This window comes from Pogoniulus pusillus, chromosome 28 (genome assembly GCF_015220805.1).
Source record: "Pogoniulus pusillus isolate bPogPus1 chromosome 28, bPogPus1.pri, whole genome shotgun sequence".
Classification (NCBI taxonomy): Eukaryota; Metazoa; Chordata; class Aves; order Piciformes; family Lybiidae; genus Pogoniulus; species Pogoniulus pusillus.
The window spans coordinates 16,954,724-16,971,866 of record NC_087291.1 but is presented as its reverse complement, the minus strand read 5'-3'; the positions used below and the strand labels follow the sequence as shown (position 1 = coordinate 16,971,866).

General features: G+C 47.7%; 1 protein-coding gene across 7 annotated transcripts in view; it reads left to right on the top strand.

Annotated features, from left to right (window-relative positions):
- PPP1R9A (protein phosphatase 1 regulatory subunit 9A) overlaps positions 1-17,143 on the top strand; it is a 133,777-nt gene that overhangs the window by 113,737 nt on the left and 2,897 nt on the right. For 4 of the 7 annotated variants that reach the window (XM_064167053.1, XM_064167054.1, XM_064167051.1 and 1 more), the window contains exons 10-17: positions 903-999; positions 1,897-2,068; positions 3,076-3,233; positions 3,789-4,089; positions 8,164-8,251; positions 8,376-8,453; positions 12,115-12,340; positions 15,353-15,472. In XM_064167053.1, the coding sequence (XP_064023123.1) occupies positions 903-999; positions 1,897-2,068; positions 3,076-3,233; positions 3,789-4,089; positions 8,164-8,251; positions 8,376-8,453; positions 12,115-12,340; positions 15,353-15,472 (1,240 nt within the window). The remainder of the gene's footprint in view (positions 1-902; positions 1,000-1,896; positions 2,069-3,075; positions 3,234-3,788; positions 4,090-8,163; positions 8,252-8,375; positions 8,454-12,114; positions 12,341-15,352; positions 15,473-17,143) is intronic. The other 3 variants (XM_064167057.1, XM_064167056.1, XM_064167055.1) reach the window with 2 other exon arrangements.

Sequence of the window (17,143 nt, the reverse complement as noted above, 5' to 3'; positions counted from 1 at the left end):
GCAGGACAAGGGAGGTTCTTCTGTCCCTGTGCTCAGCACTGCTCAGGCCACCCCTTGAGTCCTGTGTCCAAGTCTGGGCCTCTCAATTCGAGAGAGGTGTTGAGGTGCTGGAAGGTGTTTGGAGAAGGGCAGCAAGGCTGGGGAGGGGCCTGGAGCAGAGCCCTGTGAGGAGAGGCTGAGGGAGCTGGGGGTGTGCAGCCTGCAGGAGAGGAGGCTGATCTCAGGGCTGAGGGCTGGGTGCTAGGTTGGACTGGCTGATCTTGGAGGTCTCTTCCAACCTGGTTGATTCTGTGATTCTATGACTTTATTTAATGACTCAATGAAATATGTGAAGCAATAGTTAGTGGCAGCAGTGTAGTGGTGCCACATTTGGTGATTCTGTGCTCCACAACCTCCCTGGGCAACCTGTGCCAGTGTCTCATCACCTCACTGCAAAGAATTTCTTCTTAATCTCCAGTCTAAATTTGCTCTCCTCAAGCTTCAATCCATTCCCTCTCACTACAAGCCCTTGCAAGAACTCCTCCGTTTCCTACCGCAGAACACAGCCCAAGCTAAGTTTGTTTCTACAAGTGATGAAGAATTGAGTTTGATCTCACTGCTTTGACTATCAGCCAGAACAACTGAGATTGTTTCTCTTCAGATCAATTATTTCTCTTCACATCAATCCCTCTTCCCATTTTCACTTCTTCACTTAGCACAGTCACTCAGGCTAAGCAGTTGCTTAAGGTTTGGTCCTAATCGTAGTTTTATGCTCCTTATTAGGCTGGCAATAAATTAAGGACAGATGTTTCTGATGCCTACCTTAAGATGCATCAGAAGGGTTTGTTTTCTGTTTGAAACTGATTGCTTTGGTGACAGCAAATATATCTTTGGTTTGGTGGTTTGTTTTTTTTCCCCCTAAGAGAACTTGACTTCATCAAACGCCAGGAAGCTGAACGGAAGAAACTAGAAGACCTGGAGAAAGCTCACCTCGTGGAGGTTCAAGGCTTGCAGGCTCGGGTGAGTAGAATTTACTCCCACACTGAGGCAGCTCTGTCTGGTATGCTGGAAAAAACCAGAGCTAACACCTCTAAAAATCATAGAATGGGTTAGGTTAGAAGGGAGCTCAAAGCTCAGCCAAACGCTTCCCACTAGAACAGGCCACTCAAGGCCTCATCCAGCCTGGTCCTGAACACCTCCAGAGAGGTTGTGGAGCACAGAAGCACCCAATGTGATCAAAGATCAAAGATCATCACACTGGGTGCTTCTGTGCTCCACATCCTCCCTGGGCGACCTGTGCCAGTGTCTCATCACCCTCACTGCAAAGAATCCTTTCCTAACGTCTACTTTGTATTCTCCTCTCTGCCAGTTCAAACCCATTCCTCCTCGTCCTGTCATTCCCAGACCTTGTCAGTAGTCCCTCCCCAGCCCTCCTGGAGCCCCCTTCAGATACTGCAAGGCCACTCCAAGGCCTCCTCAAAGCCTTCTCCTCTCCAGGCTGCAGAGCCCCAACTCTCTCAGCCTGTCCTCACAGCAGAGCTGCTGCAGCCCTCTGAGCATCTTGGTGGCCTCCTCAGGACTGGCTCAAACACTTCCATGTGCTGCTTGTTCTGGGGGCTCCAGAGCTGCCCCCAGGAGTGCAGGTGGGGTCTGAGGAGAGCAGAGCCAAGGGGCAGAATCCCCTCACTTGCCCTGCTGCCCACATTGCTCTTGCTGCAGCCCAGCACAGGGTTGTGTCTGGGCTGCACTCACACTGCAGGCTCCTGTTGAGCTTTTCCTCACCCCAGACCCCCAGGGCTTGTTCCTCAGGGCTGCTCTCAGCCATTCCCCACCCAGCCTGGAGCTGTGCTTGGGATTGCACCCACCCAGGTGCTCTGTGTGTGTGTTATGGGTGACACTGTGTTGTATTTCTTTCAGATACAGGACTTGGAAGCAGAAGTTTTCAGGCTGATGAAGCAAAATGGGAGCCAGGTCAACAACAACAACAACATTTTTGAAAGGCAGACATCTTTTGGAGAAGTTTCTAGAGGAGATCCAGTGGAAAATCTAGACACTAAGCAGGTGTCCTGCCTGGATGGCTTAAGTCAAGGTTTGTTTCAACCAAATGTAGACATGAGCACCTCCTGAGTACATTTAACTTCCCCTTTAGCTGTAGCTTTCTCCAGCCTGGCTGAGAAGGGTAGCAGCAAGCAATCACTGAAGCTTTAAGACCATTTTAAAAGTAAGTCCCAAGGCCTCCTCTTGGTTCTGAAACTGTTATTTTCAGGGAATACTCTTTCATTTAATTGTGGTGATTTATGTTGATGTAAACGATCAGTGTTGATGTGAGTAGCTTGGACATGCTTTAGACTTGAAAAGAAACTGTGAATAATGCAGAGGTGTTGTTACTTTTCCAGTGCCAAGAGAGAGTCCCAGGAAAGCTGGAGAGAGACTTTGCATAAGGTGTCCAGCTGCAGGACAAGGGGAAATAGTTTGAAGCTGAGGCAAAGCAGGGTTAGTCTGGAGCTGAGGAAGAAGTTCTTCAGTACGAGAGTTGAGACTCTGGAATAGGCTGCCCAGGGAAGCTGTGGCTGCCTCCTCCCTGGAGGTTTTCAAGGCCAGATTGGATAAGGCCCCGAGCAGCTGAGTCTAGCTGAGAGATGTCCCTGCCCATGGCAGGAGGGTTGGAGTTGGATGATCTCTGAGGTTGCTTCCAACCTAAGCCATTCAATGGTTCTGTGACCTCTGAGGTCCCTTTCAGCATAAGCCATTCTGTGACCTCTGAGGTCCTTTTCAACCTAAGCCATTCTGTGACCTCTGAGGTCCTTTTCAACCTAAGCCATTCTGTGACCTCTGAGGTCCCTTTCAACCTAAGCCATTCTTTGACCTCTGAGGTCCCTTTCAACCTAAGCCATTCTATGACTCTGTGAAGTTGAAGTAAGTGTCATGGGTTACTGTGGGTTACTAAAGTTATTAAGGGTTTATTGCTGTGCACTTCTAGCAGCTCTGATGGTACAGGGACAAGCAGAGCGTGCAAAGTGCAGGTCTTTGCCTATGCAGGGCCTGTCTTGGGGGAAAGCAGTGAAAGATTCTTCTTCAAATCCTGTGTCCACACAGAGTTCAACGAAGCAGTGCCAGAAACAGAGAGGCTGGACTCCAAGGCTCTGAAGACTCGAGCTCAGCTTTCAGTGAAGAACAAGCGGCAGAGGCCGTCCAGAACGCGGCTGTACGATAGCATCAGTTCAACTGATGGAGAGGACAGCCTGGAACGAAAGGTGAGGACTCTGCCCTCTCTTCCAGGCCTCCCATGGAGTGCTGGATTGTCCCTCTAAGTCCTTTCTTCCTCTGTCTTTGTCCTGTCAGTGTAGCACAGGCAGTACTTATTGCTCTGTGGCCAGTGTGCTGCGAATGGCTTTGCCTGATGAGCGAGTCCAGGAGAGCCTCCTCCGAGCCTGCAGGCCTGGGCTTCTGGTTGTGTTGTGCTGGTTTGTTAACAGGAGTCCTGAGCTTTCTGATCTGGCTGTGCTTTATAGTGCAGAGTGGAGGAGTCCTGTAGGGAACTGGATTGTGCATTTCTCTCTCTGTTGATCTGTTAAGGAAACTGATGTGATAATCACTCCTTGTTTTGTCCTGTTCTGGCTAAGGTCTGAACCCAAATACCAATAAACACCACAGCGTGTGCTCTCAGAAGGTAATGGCCTGAGTTGCTAAAGCTTTTCCTACCAGCAGAAGGCTAAATGGTGACTAAAAGAAGTGCATGTTCAGAGTAGACCTTGCTCTGCTTGGTTACTGAGTGGTATAACCTGCTGTGTAATCTCTTGTGCCAACAGCCCTCCAACACTTACAGTAGTCCCATGCACATTTCAAAAGCACCTCTGCCCTCATGCATGAGAGCATCCTCACCAGCATCAGATTCTGGTGCTTCCTCCCTCTCCCCCGCGGCTAGCAGTGCAGCAATCTCACTCGACAACTTAACTGAGACCCAAGAAGGAGGACAGCAGCACAGAGGAGGTGTCCTTTCCCCGTCCGCCCCGGGGGACACTCCACTCTCCTCTCCTTCCAAACGCGGGCACAGCTCCGAGGCATCTCCTCTGCATCACCCAGCTGGCAGCAATATTGTACAGGAGAAAGGTACTGACTGACTTCTCTTTTTGGGGTTTTGGCAATAAATTGCTGCATCATTTTGCTCACCTCTCTCTATAGGAACTTGTGCGTAGCAGAACCTTGCCAGCTAGCAAGCCAGCACCTCACAGCTGCTTTTGTCCACCTGGAAGGCAAAACAAATCCAAAGGAGTTTGTGTGAGGATAAAAGGAAAAGGACAAAGCTTAAAATGAGATCAGGAATTGCTTCCTTTCCTTTCTTAGAACTTGCAGTACAAAGTGAAAAGCTGGTGAATCGTAGAACTGATCAAAAAGGGAGGAGCTGCCTTTAAGAGAATCTTGTGTTACAAAGCCCAGATGGGGCATTTGTGTCAGAAACAAGCTTAGCACAGTGCCCCGGCTTGAATTATGTCTCTCTGCACTGCTGGGTGCTTTTCTCTCTGGGAGGGTGGGGAGAGGAGTGCAGAGCAAGAGCAGCAGATTGTAGCTTTTAATTGCTGCGAGACTGCATAGTCTGAGTGAAAGGAGAGGTTAGCGTCTGGAGACATTGCCTTCAAGTGATTTGGTGGAGTTGGCCACATTGGCACCTATTTGATTCTCATCCTTTACATTCTAGCTAGGTAGTTCAGATTCTTGAAACTCCCTTAACTTCTATTCAGTTAATTCTGATTCTTTAACTTCTGTTTAGTTACTTCTGATCTTTTAATTTCTAATCTGTTAATTCTGATTCTGTTTGGTTAATTCTGATTCTTCAACTTCTATTCAGTTAATTCTGATTCTTTAGCTTCTGTTTGGTTAATTCTGATTCTTTAGCTTCTATTTAGTTAATTCTGATTCTTTAGCTTCTATTTAGTTAATTCTGATTCTTTAGCTTCTATTTAGTTATTTCTGATTCTTTAGCTTCTGTTTAGTTAATTCTGATTCTTTAACTTCTGATCAGTTAATTCTGATTCTTTAGCTTCTATTTAGTTAATTTTGATTCTCTTTCTCTTTAGTTAATTCTGATTCTTTAGCTTCTATTTAGTTAATTTTGATTCTCTTTCTCTTTAGTTAATTCTGAGTCTTTAGCTTCTGTTTAGTTAATTCTGATTCTTTAGCTTCTATTTAGTTAATTCTGATTCTTTAGCTTCTATTTAGTTAATTTTGATTCTTTTTCTCTTTAGTTAATTCTGATTCTTTAACTTCTGTTTGGTTAATTCTGATTCTCTGTTTGGTTAATTCTGATTCTCTGTTTGATTAATTCTGATTCTTAAACTTCTGTTTGGTTTATTCTTTAACTTCTGTTTAGTTAATTCTGATTCTTTAGCTTCTATTTAGTTAATTCTGATTCTTTAACTTCTATTCAGTTAATTTTGATTCTTTAACTTCTGTTTGGTTAATTCTGATTCTTTAACTTCTGTTCAGTTAATTCTGATTCTTTAACTTCTGTTTAGTTAATTCTGATTCTTTAATTTCTAATCAGTTAATTCTGATTCTTTAACTTACCTTTAGTTAATTGTGATTCTTTAAATTCCATTAATTTCATTAATATTCTTTAATTTCCATTGAGTTAGTTCAGAATCTTTAAATTCTATTTAGTTAAATTCAGATTCTTCAAATTCTGCTTAGTTCAGATCCTTCAAATTTTATTTAGTTAATTCAGATCCTTTAAATTTTGTTTAGTTAACTGATCCTCTAAATTCTCTTAAGTTAATTCAGATTCCTCAAACTCCATCCACTTAATTCAGATTCTTTAAATTCTCCCTAGCTGAGTTCCATCTCAGCAGTTTGCTCCCCGAGTCAGCAGTGCAGTGGTGGCAGAGAACACTCAGCCCTCATGCTTAGGTTCTTGTGCAGTCAGAATTTGCCTTCTACACAACTTCAGCCTTCTCAGCTCTGTCCCCTGCGCTCTCTGCCAGTCACCATTTGTGTTGTGCTGTATTTCAGTGAACTAAACCACACCATAACCATTGTTTGTGAGGACTGCAGGAGTAGGTCTGGGAGAGGCTCCTAACAAACTTTGGCTGCTTGCAATGAACTGCCAGGGCCAACCTGTTGAGGATTTGTGTGGCTGAAGAGATTGGCCACTCGTTTACAGCCTTTGGGGTTTTTCTTCATCCTCATCCAGGGCTTTCACACAGCTTCCTACAAAAAGCAGTTACAGGAAGCTGTGTTGAATTTAGGAGAGGTTAATACATGCTCAGGTTTTGATGTGGGTTCTGAAATGGGCTGGGCTGTGTTGTTATTAATTGTGTCATTAATGAGTATTTGAGTTGTGCCAGTAACAATAAGGGAGTGAACAGAGGAATGTGAGTGGTGCTGCCTGTGTGAAGCAGCAGCCCAGCACTGGCCCCCAAGCCACAGCTGCCTGGGAATAGCTGGTAAGAGGATAAGCCATTAGGACTTCCAGTCTTTAAACTGGCCATTTTGAGGGTGGTTAAATGAGAACTATGGCTTAAAGGTGAGAGAGGAACCGTGAGAGGAGTGTGCGCAGCGCAGGGCTGATGTGCACTGCCTCAGGTTCTCCTCTGCCTCCCTAGAGAACAGACTGCTCCTCAGGAGACTTCACCTTGCTTTTGTCACTCTTCACAGCTCTTGGCTTTTGGTTGCTTTTCTGACACGAGGTCACTGCTCAGGTGTCCCTGAACAGAACAGTTTTAACACCAGGACTTAGGTTGGTGTGGTAGGACTTAGGCTGTTAGAGTGTGGGCATTGCAGGAGGCTTCTCTCCCTGCTTGCCCAGGATTTATGAACCAGTTGAGCACTGCTTTGTTTTCTAGCTGGAGGAAAACTTGCTCAAATGCTGTGCCCAAAGTTGTGTGCACAGGTTGGACTGTCCTGGGATAGCTCTGGGGTGTTTGGAGTTAATTCTGAAGAAACCCCCAAAGCCAGCAGTGCTCGCAGCCAGAGGTCACTGTACCTCCCAGGTCACCACCGCACCGTGAGGGACACCAGGGACTGACCTCAGTTCGCTTCCTCTGCAGTGTCTGGGGGCACTTCTTAAGAAGCAGAGAAGCTGTGGCTGAATTGTGCAGCTGCTGTGTGTCCTCTCTCAGCTTCCACCTAGGTTTCACAGGATGTTTTGCAGCCTCAGATTCCTTGTGTGGGCTTAAAGGTAGTGCAGGCTGTTTCCTCTTGAGGCTCCAGCAGTGTTTGTGGGAGAGATCAGAAACTGATTGACAGCTGAGGGCAAATTTATGAGCTGAGCTACTCTGAATTCTTTCTTATTTAATTGAGAATGATTTGATTTGAAGTTGAATGTTTTGTGTAACAAAGATGTTGAAGCCAAACAGATCACTATCACCCAGCATGTCCTTCATACAAGGTACTCTTGGCCCCAAAGGTCAGGCAGGCCTTTCAGGAGTCCTTCACAAGTGAAGCACACCCCCCAAATGAATTCCCTAACAGCAAACCGAAGTGGCTGCTGCTGAGGTTAAAACTGCATTCACTGGAATATTCACCTGGAAATCCTTTGTGCCTTCCAGCATTAAACCCCAACCAAAGTTAGCTTCCCATTTCCTTCCATCACAGCTTCCTCAGGTGCATTTTCTGCAGCCTGATCTAGTGGAGGATGCTTACTGCAGAGGGGGGTTGGCCTAGATGACCTTTGGAGGTCCCTTCCGACCCAGACCAGGCTCTTCTCACTTCCTCCCTGGGATAGGACAGGAGCAATGGATGGAAGCTGCAGCCTGAACACAAGGGGAAACTTCTTTCCTGGAAGGGTCCCAGAGCCCTGGCACAGGCTGCCCAGAGAGGTTGTGGAGTCTCCTTCTCTGGAGCCTTTAAGGCCTGTCTGGATGTGTTCCTGTGTGCCCTGAGCTAGACTGTATGCCCCTGCTCTGGCAGAGGAGTTGGACTCGATGAGCTCTTTGGTTCTTTTCCAATCCCTGACATCCTGTGATGATCCTGAAAGTATTCCTTGATTTTTATTCCTCCTCACACCATCATCTTTAAAATGTGAAGAGTTCAGGTGTGCTCAGACAGGTATAGATGTGTGCACATCTGATCAGGTTAAGGTACCCAGACTGCTCTGGCAAGTGGAATAGCAGTCAGCAGTCATGAAAAATACTACAACTGCTAATAATAATAATGATGTACATTCTTCCATGTACAAATATGTCCTAGATGGTGCCACATGTGCCCAGGCAGCAAGAACAACTGGCCCTACTGTAGGGCATACAGAGAAACTAAAGCGAAAGCTTGCAGACCTTGGGTAAGCCTTTTTTTCTTCCAAATGCCTTTTTTTTTTTGGGGGGGGGGAGGGTTTGGTCAGTAAAAAAAAGGATTAAAAGTAACATTTCCAAGATGTTTCCTGATGTTTTCTAATATTCTTGTAGGGCTCCCTTGAGAAGGAGTTCAAACAAGGGCAAGAAGCGGAAAGAGAAAGAAGCTGTTAGGGTGACCTGTGGCAGTAGGTATGGGGGGGGAAGAAATGGAGGGTGCAAGAAATGGTTTGTCAGAAACAGTGGGGGAAAAACTGATCCCCCTGGCAGGTGGCAGCAGGGACAGAGCCACTGTCTTCACAAAAATAAGTGTTAAGCTTTGAGACAACCTTTTGAGCGTACAAACTGAGGCTTTGTGACCTGTTTGTGAACAGCAAGTCCAAAAATTACCTAACTTGGTTACCAGATTGGTCCTTGGGAAGTGTTCAAGAAATGTGTGGACCTGGTGGCTCCTTGGGACGTGGTTTAATGGCCACAGAGGTCTTAGGGTAATGCTTGGACTCGATGATCTCAGAGGTCTTTTCCAACCAGAACAATTCTCTGGTTCTGTGATAATGGAAGACTAAGATGTACCCTACACATGCTTGGATGCTTGGGATCCCACAACATCACTGCTGCTCTTGCATCCACTGATGGGATCTGCAGAAGTAGGTTATCAGAGCTGGCCTACAGGATGCACACACAGCCAGTTACTAAACCCCAGGAACCACAAATCCTGACAACAGTTTGCTCCTAGGAAAAAAAAAGCCCCTGGAGTGAGGCTGGGCAGCAGCTGTTCACTGCAGCTTCGCAGCAGACACATCTGGAAGGCTTTCAGGAGGGTTTGCTTCTGAAGATGAGCATCATGGGCTGGGAACAGGGAAAATGCTGCCTGCATTGGTCACAATAGCTGCTCTCAGGGAAGGAACTGTCGGTCCCTTGTGTGACCCAAGGAGACCACATCAGCAGCATCTGGACTCTGAGTAACTAAATGAATGTTGAGATGGCAGGAAGCAACCTCCTCTGCAAAAGCCAATGGAGATTTTTCCTGCAGCACTCTCCTCACATGCTGATGAGTCTGACAGGCTCACAGCTACAGGCAGTGATACCTGGATCCAGATATGAAAAGACAGCTTTATGTCAGCAGTGCTAAGCAAACTTAATGTGGTCCAGAGGGTAGACAGGACATAGCAACTCAAAAAAACTGTCTGGATATAAAACAGAGTAATAGAAAAACCCTGAGGTAAAAGAGCTACTGGAAGAAAGCAAACTTTGAGTGCTACTCAGAGTCGTGGTGGTGGAAAACCAGTGGGTAGCCACCTGTGGGGTTTGCTGCCAATCTACTATGTGGAGACTCAGTGACAAGTGTGCTTTGCTGGCTCCAGAAAACCAGCAAATTAACCACAGATCTCTGACTTGCTCCCTTGGGCAGGCTGAACTGACGGGCACAGTTCTGTCTCAGCATCCTTCTGTATGTTTGTACCCCACAGAGGATCTTCAGGGAGCTTAGGCATCAGCTCTGTGCTGGTGACAGAATACCTGCTGCAGCTGGTTCCACTGCTGCCTCTGCTGCAGTTAGAGAAGGCTCTGGGGAGCCTGCTCCTGGAGAAGGCTCTGGGGCAACCTAATAATGGCCTTAAAGGGGGCTCCAAGCAGGCTGCAGAGGGACTGCTTGCAAAGGCCTGCAGGGACAGGCCGAGGGCAGTGGTTTGAAATGAAAGCAGAGCAGGTTGAGCTTGGATGTGAGGAACAAGTTCTGCACAGGATAGAATAAGAACAGACTAGGACAGAATAGAACAGAACAGATAGAGTCATAGAATGGAAAATAGAATAGAGTGGAATGGAAATGGAATGGAATGGAAGAGAAGAATGGAATGGAATGGAATGGAATGGAATGGAATGGGTGAGAAGGGACCTCTAGAGGTCATCCAGTCCAGCCCTTCCTTCTGCAGTCAGCAGGGACACCCCAAACTAGATCAGGTAGCTCAGAGCTCCATCAAGTCTGACCTTGAATGTCTCCAGGGATGGGATCTCCACCACCTCCCTGAGCAACCTGTTGGAGTGTTCCACCACACTCATAGTAAAGAATTCCTTCCTCACGCCCAAGGACTGATGCAGAAGGAATCCTGTCATATTCAATGCTGTCAGATGGATGTTGCATGCATTATTTTGCCATTGCCAGAAAAATAGCTCTGAGGACATGTAAATACAATCCTGAACCACTCCCTAAGTCTGCCACTACTGTTAGCTCTATAAAAGGTCCCAGTTTAAGAAGCATTAATTCCTCTGCCTGGTGCTAGGTGATTCAGGCAGCATCACTTGATTTTTCTTCCTGCTTTCAAACAAGATTAGAACATGAGGGAGGAGTACAGGACTGGGTCAGACACCTCTACCTATCTGTCTTTATGTAGCTAAAGGGAGGGAGAGCTCTTCTTCTGCTTCCAGGGGTGGGGAGGTCCTTTGATAACCTCAGTTGTGCCCACACAGGGAAGGGGTTTGACCATATACAAAGCTCTAGGGAGTATCTTAGTCATGCTTTCAAAGCTGTCCAGAAGGTAGAAGCTGAGGGGAGATTCACTATGTGCAATTTACTGCTGGCTGCTAGGAGCAGCAGAAGTTTAATGCTCTGAAACATTAAACTATACCTGTGGGTATAAATAATATCAGAGCTGCAGCACTGCTGAGGCAGACACCTTGCATCGTTGGCTTTGATTCACATCCAGTGCTGTTGACAGGAGGTATTAATGAATAATTTAGGCCTTTTCTAACTGCTGCCATTGCCTTGATGACATTATCCAGTGCTGTCTCTGTTACTACAAAGAGAGAAGCTGACAGTATCTCTTAGGTGTCTATTTCATTTTAATATATTAACAGTTTTAATGTTTCATAGCCTTAAAGTCAGCATAATGAGACCTTTAGCAGTGTTTAGCTGTTGTGCCAAAGGCAGATCTCCACAGATGGAGAGAGATGCACCTGATTCATTCTGCCTGTGCCAGTTGGACTCAGTGGCCTTTTCCAACCAGAACAACTCTCTGATCCTGCAAAACCACAAGCCAGACTTCTCTGGCAACCAAAGTCCACTTGGGCCAGTGCTGAGTCTGCTCTGTTTCATCATGCTGAGATAGCAGTGGGGCTCAGAAGTGCAGCAGCACAGCCTGCACCTTCCTACCTGCAGCTGGTCCACATCCAAACACCAGGAGTTGAGGCTTCTGCCTCCATTTGCTGGCTTTGTGGTGTCCAAGGGAGCCTGAGTTAGAAAAGGGGCCAAAAGAACTCACTTTTTTCTTCCCTTGCTGGAAGAGATTTCAGGCATGCCCCTGGCAGCTACCTGCCCCTCAGTTCTTTACTCACAGGGAATGTCACTCTGTGATGAACTGGAGAAGAGAAGGCTTGGGGGAGACCTTAGAGCAGCCTTCCAGTACCAAGAGAGCTGGGGAGGGACTGTTTACTACCTCCTGTAGTGATGGGATGAGGGGGAATGGATTGAAGCTTGAGGAGGGCAGATTTAGACTGGAGATCAGGAAGAAGTTCTTTGCAGTGAGGGTGGTGAGACACTGGCAGAGGTTGCAGTGGGGGTGGTTAGACACTGACACAGGTTGCAGTGGGGGTGGTTAGACACTGACACAGGTTGCAGTGGGGGTGGTTAGACACTGACACAGGTTTCCCAGGGAGGTGTTCTGTGCTCCACAACCTCCCTGGAGGTGTTCAAGGGCAGGTTGGATGAAGGGCAAGCTGGGTTGGTGGAAGGTGTCCCTGCCCATGGCAGGGGGCTGGAACTGGATGAGCTTTAAAGTCCCTTCCAACCCAAAGCATTCTGTGAATCTACAAACTGCCTCTGACGCGTTTTGCTCTCTCCCATTTTACAACCTCACAGATGTTCCTGCTCCTTTCTCTTGCACAGGATGGCCAAGGAGGTGCTGCAGAGACCAGCCAGCACTAAACCTTTATCAGAGAGATCCTCCTCTCTCCCACACTGTGTGCCATTCACATGGTATGGAGAGAGTGGCAAGGGATCCAATTCTTCCAGCAACCTGCCGTCGCCCAGCAGCTCAACCGAACCTTCCTCTGAAAACATAAGTCCAGCTAAAAAAGGGGCAAAGGTAGAACATCAAAGCTACCTTCTTCCCACCCTGTCGAGTTCCATAATTGGCTTCCTATTTCTGGAAAGCAAGAGCAGGCCAATCTATGACTACTACAATAAACAGTGCATGGTGTTCATTGTACGGGAAGCAGCTCATCCAAACAGAACGTCTCTGTCCTTGTGCCATTCGCCTTCTGCCTCCTTGACACTGCCTCGCTGCCTGTGACTTGAGTGCCCTAACCCTGCTGTGCTGTGCCATAGCAGAGAGCAGAGTGGTGCCAGGGGAGAGGAGCATTTGGCTGCCCTGAGCAAACGCTGGGTTGGTGTGTTCAGTGCTGGGTGATTCCTGCATTCTTCAGGGCTGCTGGGGGCAGGACCTGCCTGCCTGCCGCAGAGCTGTTTGCAAGTGAGGAAATGCTGTCTGCTGTCAGTCATCTGCCTTCTCCCCCCTCCCCCCCAGTAATTAAACCTGTGTGTCATGCATGCTGGATGTTGGATTTAATTCTGTATTTGGAGTGGAAAGCTGAACTGGGGCAGTTTAATAGCTCTGTGTGATTCCTTTCTATGTGCATGAATGTTGCAGCATGGTGACTCCTCCAATAACCCCTAGGTACAGCAAAGTACTTTGCTTTGGTTTCACTTCTGGCAAGTATTTCTCTGCCTGATTCTTCTTCTGACTTGCAGCAGCTGACTTTTTTGTCTTGGTCTGGTAAAAAGCAGCAGGTATGGTTCTCAGCTTTATGTACAGGAGTATGAACAAGAGCTCTGATTCCTCTGTCCCCTACAAACACCTGTGTGTGATGGCAGTGCCCATGAGCCTTTCTTACTCTCTCGGTGCCAAGAGCTGGTGATAAATTCCTTCTGCTGTGCACCAAGCTCATAGCTGTGCTTGCCCTGACAGGGAGAGCAAGACCTCCTGCCTTGGCAGAGGGGTTGGTCTCAGTGATCTCTGGAGGTCCCTTCCACCCTCTAAGGTTCTGTGATTCTGTGACAAGGTTGACAGAGCAGATCAGTCAAGAAGACCACAGATGGAATTGCTGAAGATCAAAGGGAAGCTAATTGGTTACCTCATTTCTTTAGAGGTGAGGCACTGGAACAGGTTGCCAAGGGAGGCTGTGGATGGCTCCTCCCTGGAGCTGTTCAAGGCCAAGATGGATGAGGCCTTGAGCAACTTGGGCTAGTGGAAGGTGTCCCTGCCCATGGCAAGGGGTTGGAACTGGGTGATCTTTAAGGTCCTTTCCAGCCCAAACTGTTCTATGAACCTATGATTCCTTTGAAAAAGGAAGGTGGGGATGAGACTTCCAGATGCTCTTTGTAGCACCAAGCAAAGGTTGTGTAAAAGTGATTTTCAAGTGGAGGGGAAGGAGGCAACTCCTTGCACAGATAGTGTGAGTATGAGGCTTTGGGGTGCAGGCTTATCCTGCTATTGCAGTTATTAGCAGGCATTGGCTGTTCTTGTCTTTATCCATAAATTCATTAAAGACTTCAATTCATCATCAAGCTTGGCACAAAAGAGAGGTGAAAGCAAAACCAGAGTGCCTAAAAAAGCTGAAAGGTGTTCTTCACATGACAGGAGCTAGAGCTCTTGAACTCCTGCTCCCACAACACTGTGGGGGCTACAAGTCTGCTTATTAAGGAAGCTGCTCAGGTTTGCTTCTCCTCTGTAAAGAGCTGTGAGAAGCAGCACAGGAATTCTGAGCGTGGGTGTGAGAAGAGTGGTCACAAAGCCCTTCTGATCTGCTCTGTAATGTTTACAAGCTCTTAACAATTGCTGTACTGCTCTTCAGCTTTGCAAGGCACAGTTTGTTACCACTTCTGAGTTGAAAGGGGCTACAGGAAGGCTGGGGAGGGACTATGGACAAGGTCTTGTAATGACAGGACAAGGAATGGGTTTGAACTGGCAGAGGAGAGATTGAAACTATGTTAGGAAAAGGATGTTAGGAAATGATTCTTTGCAGTGAGGGTGGTGAGACACTGGCACAGGTTGCCCAGGGAGGTTGTGCAGCACAGAATCACCCAATGGGATCCATTGGGTGATTCTGTGCTCCACAACCTCCCTGGATGTGTTCAGCATCAGGTTGGATGAGGCCTTGAGCGACCTGTTCTAGTGGGAGGTGTCCCTGCCTATGGCAGGGGGGGGTTGGAACTGGCTGAGCTTTGAGCTCCCTTCCAACCTAAACCAGTTCTATGATTCTATGTTTGGTTCTGTTCTGTTTGTCAAAGGCAAATTTAACGTGGTCTTCATTTAGGTGTTAGAGATGAAAAGGCTGTGCCTCAGCAGCTGTGTATCCAAAGTAAATCAACATCCTGGTGCCTTTAATTGCTTACAGATCTTCTGGTTCTCACCTGGCTGTGAAATGTCAGTTAATTCTCTGTTGCTTTCTGATGGTAGTTGTGCTGTATTCCTGGAATAACCTGTGCATGCTTCCTCTGCTCCTGGCCCTTTGGGGTGATGCCTGCCATTGCCTTACCAAAACCCAGCTGTTGTTAGCTCAGTAAATGACATTCACTACCCAAAGCTCTTTTTAACCTGCAGTTTCTTCTAAAGGCATGGGCCAAAAGGGAGGATCTTTCTCCAAGGAGATGATTTGGGACTCAGAAATGGATTCACAGGACCTTCTCCTCGCGCTTTCGATAGCAGTTTCACTTCTCTCTGCCAGTTAATCTTCTGTCCTGTTCTTGGTGCTGCTGCCTGCGCTGTGCTTGTCCTGAGTATCTGGAGGACAGTAAAATGCTGCTGATTAACCCATGGAAGCAGTAACTGAGCTCCAGGATGAGAGTCAGCATCTTAAGAGGGAGTCTGGAAATTGCTTCCAGACCCCAGTGAGGCATTAAAGTGGCCAAGTAGGCAGTGGTAAAAGCACTGCGTGTCCTAGAAATGTTCATGCCAGAAACTGAGCTCCTCCAGCGTGTTGTGCCAGTTGGAAATCGCTCCTGGACCATGCCAGCCTGGAGGACAGAAAGGCAATGTCCCTTGCAGAGGCACAGAGGAGGCTGGTTGTTCACTCAGGCTCGTTTGCTTTCTCCACAGAATTTCACCTTCAACGACGATTTCAGTCCCAGCAGCGCCAGCTCAGCTGATCTGAGTGGCCTGGGAGCAGAACCGAAACCCCCTGGGTTCTCACACTCCTTGGCACTGTCTTCGGATGAGGTATGCTGCTGGCACTGGTTTGAGGTGGGCTGCAGCTGGGGGCTTGTTTCTTTGATCAATCCTCTAATAATAAAGGGATGGTTTTTTAGGGAGTAGAATGGGAAAAAGGAAATCAATCTTGAGTTCTCATGCTGAGATTGGTGTCCTCAGAGGTGCTGTCTCCTCATACATGCTGAGATTGGTCTCCTCAGAGGTGCTGTCTCCTCATACGTGCTGAGATTGGTCTCCTCAGAGGTGCTGTCTCCTCATACGTGCTGAGATTGGTCTCCTCAGAGGTGCTGTCTCCTCATACGTGCTGAGATTGGTCTCCTCAGAGGTGCTGTCTCCTCATACATACTGAGATTGGTCTCCTCAGAGGTGCTGTCTCCTCATACATGCTGAGATTGGTCTCCTCAGAGGTGCTGTCTCCTCACGCAGGAGTTGGGGTTCTTCTGCCTGCAGAAGTAAAGGCTCCAGGGAGACCTTGGAGCAGCCCAGCAGGATTTGAAGGGGGCTTGCAGGAGAGCTGGAGGGGGACTTTTTACAGAGGCATGGAGTGACAGCACAAGGGGTGGTGGCTTCAAACTGGAAGAAGCTGGATTGAGATTAGACATGAGCAGAGCTTGTTCCCTGTGAGGGTGGCGAGGCACTGGAACAGGCTGTCCAGTGACATTGTGGAGGCTGCAGCCCTGGCAGCATTCAAAGGCAGGTTGGCTGGGGCCTTGATCCAGCTGCTCTAGTAGGAGGTGTCCCTGCCAGTGGCAGAGAGTTGGAACTGGATGATTTTTAAGGTCCCTTCCAACCCAAACCATTCCATGATTTTTTTGTGTGGCCAGAGTTTTTTCCTAGAGAAGAGAACTTGAAGTATCTGTGTCCTTTTTTTGGCTTTAGTGCTAGTTAGGTTTGTTCTCTTCCTGCCTGCATGCTGTGCCTGGATTTACAGGCTGAGAGCTGTTCCATGCAGCCCCACTGCCCAAAGGGGCTCCAAACCCAGCCCTCCCAGCGAGGTTGCTGAGTGCAGGTGATGGAGGACAAACATGACAAGAAGCAGAGGGGGTGCAGGCAGATCTGCACATTCTGTGAGTTCCTGCAAACAGCAAAGCCATCATTTACACTTGCTCACTAGTAATGCTACCTTGATGAAACATTTCCATCTCTTACCACATTTCCTTCCCCTCACATTGTGTGGTTTATTGTGACAATGCCCCAGCAGCACTGGATTAAAAGCCTGATGATGTTTTCATTTGGCTTCTTTCAGCACTCTGCTTTATTCACTTCTAAAATAATCAAGCCTCAGCAGGTCTATAACAATGAATTTTCCCTGTCCTCTGCTGTCTGCCAAACTGCAGCCTCCAGCTGGGGCAGTGTGTTCAGCGAGAGGTGTGGTGGAAGCCTTCACAGCCTCCCATAGCTGCCAGCACTCCTCCTCTCAGGTGTCTCCAGCAGGTCTACCCTGAGCATTTGAAGGGATGACACAAATGAAAGGATGGAGAGGGAGCCCAATTCTTCAGCTTCTCCTGTAAGGAGCTTTTGCTCTTGGAGCCATCAGGAAGGACCCTACCGGTTCTAGGGTGTCAATCCCAGCAACTCCAGGAGGGTTTGGCTGGGAGTCTTAAGGCGTTTAGCTTCCAACCTGTGTGTGCTGAGCTTCCAGCGTAGCCTCTCTGCCTCTGGAGATACTTCTAATATGAA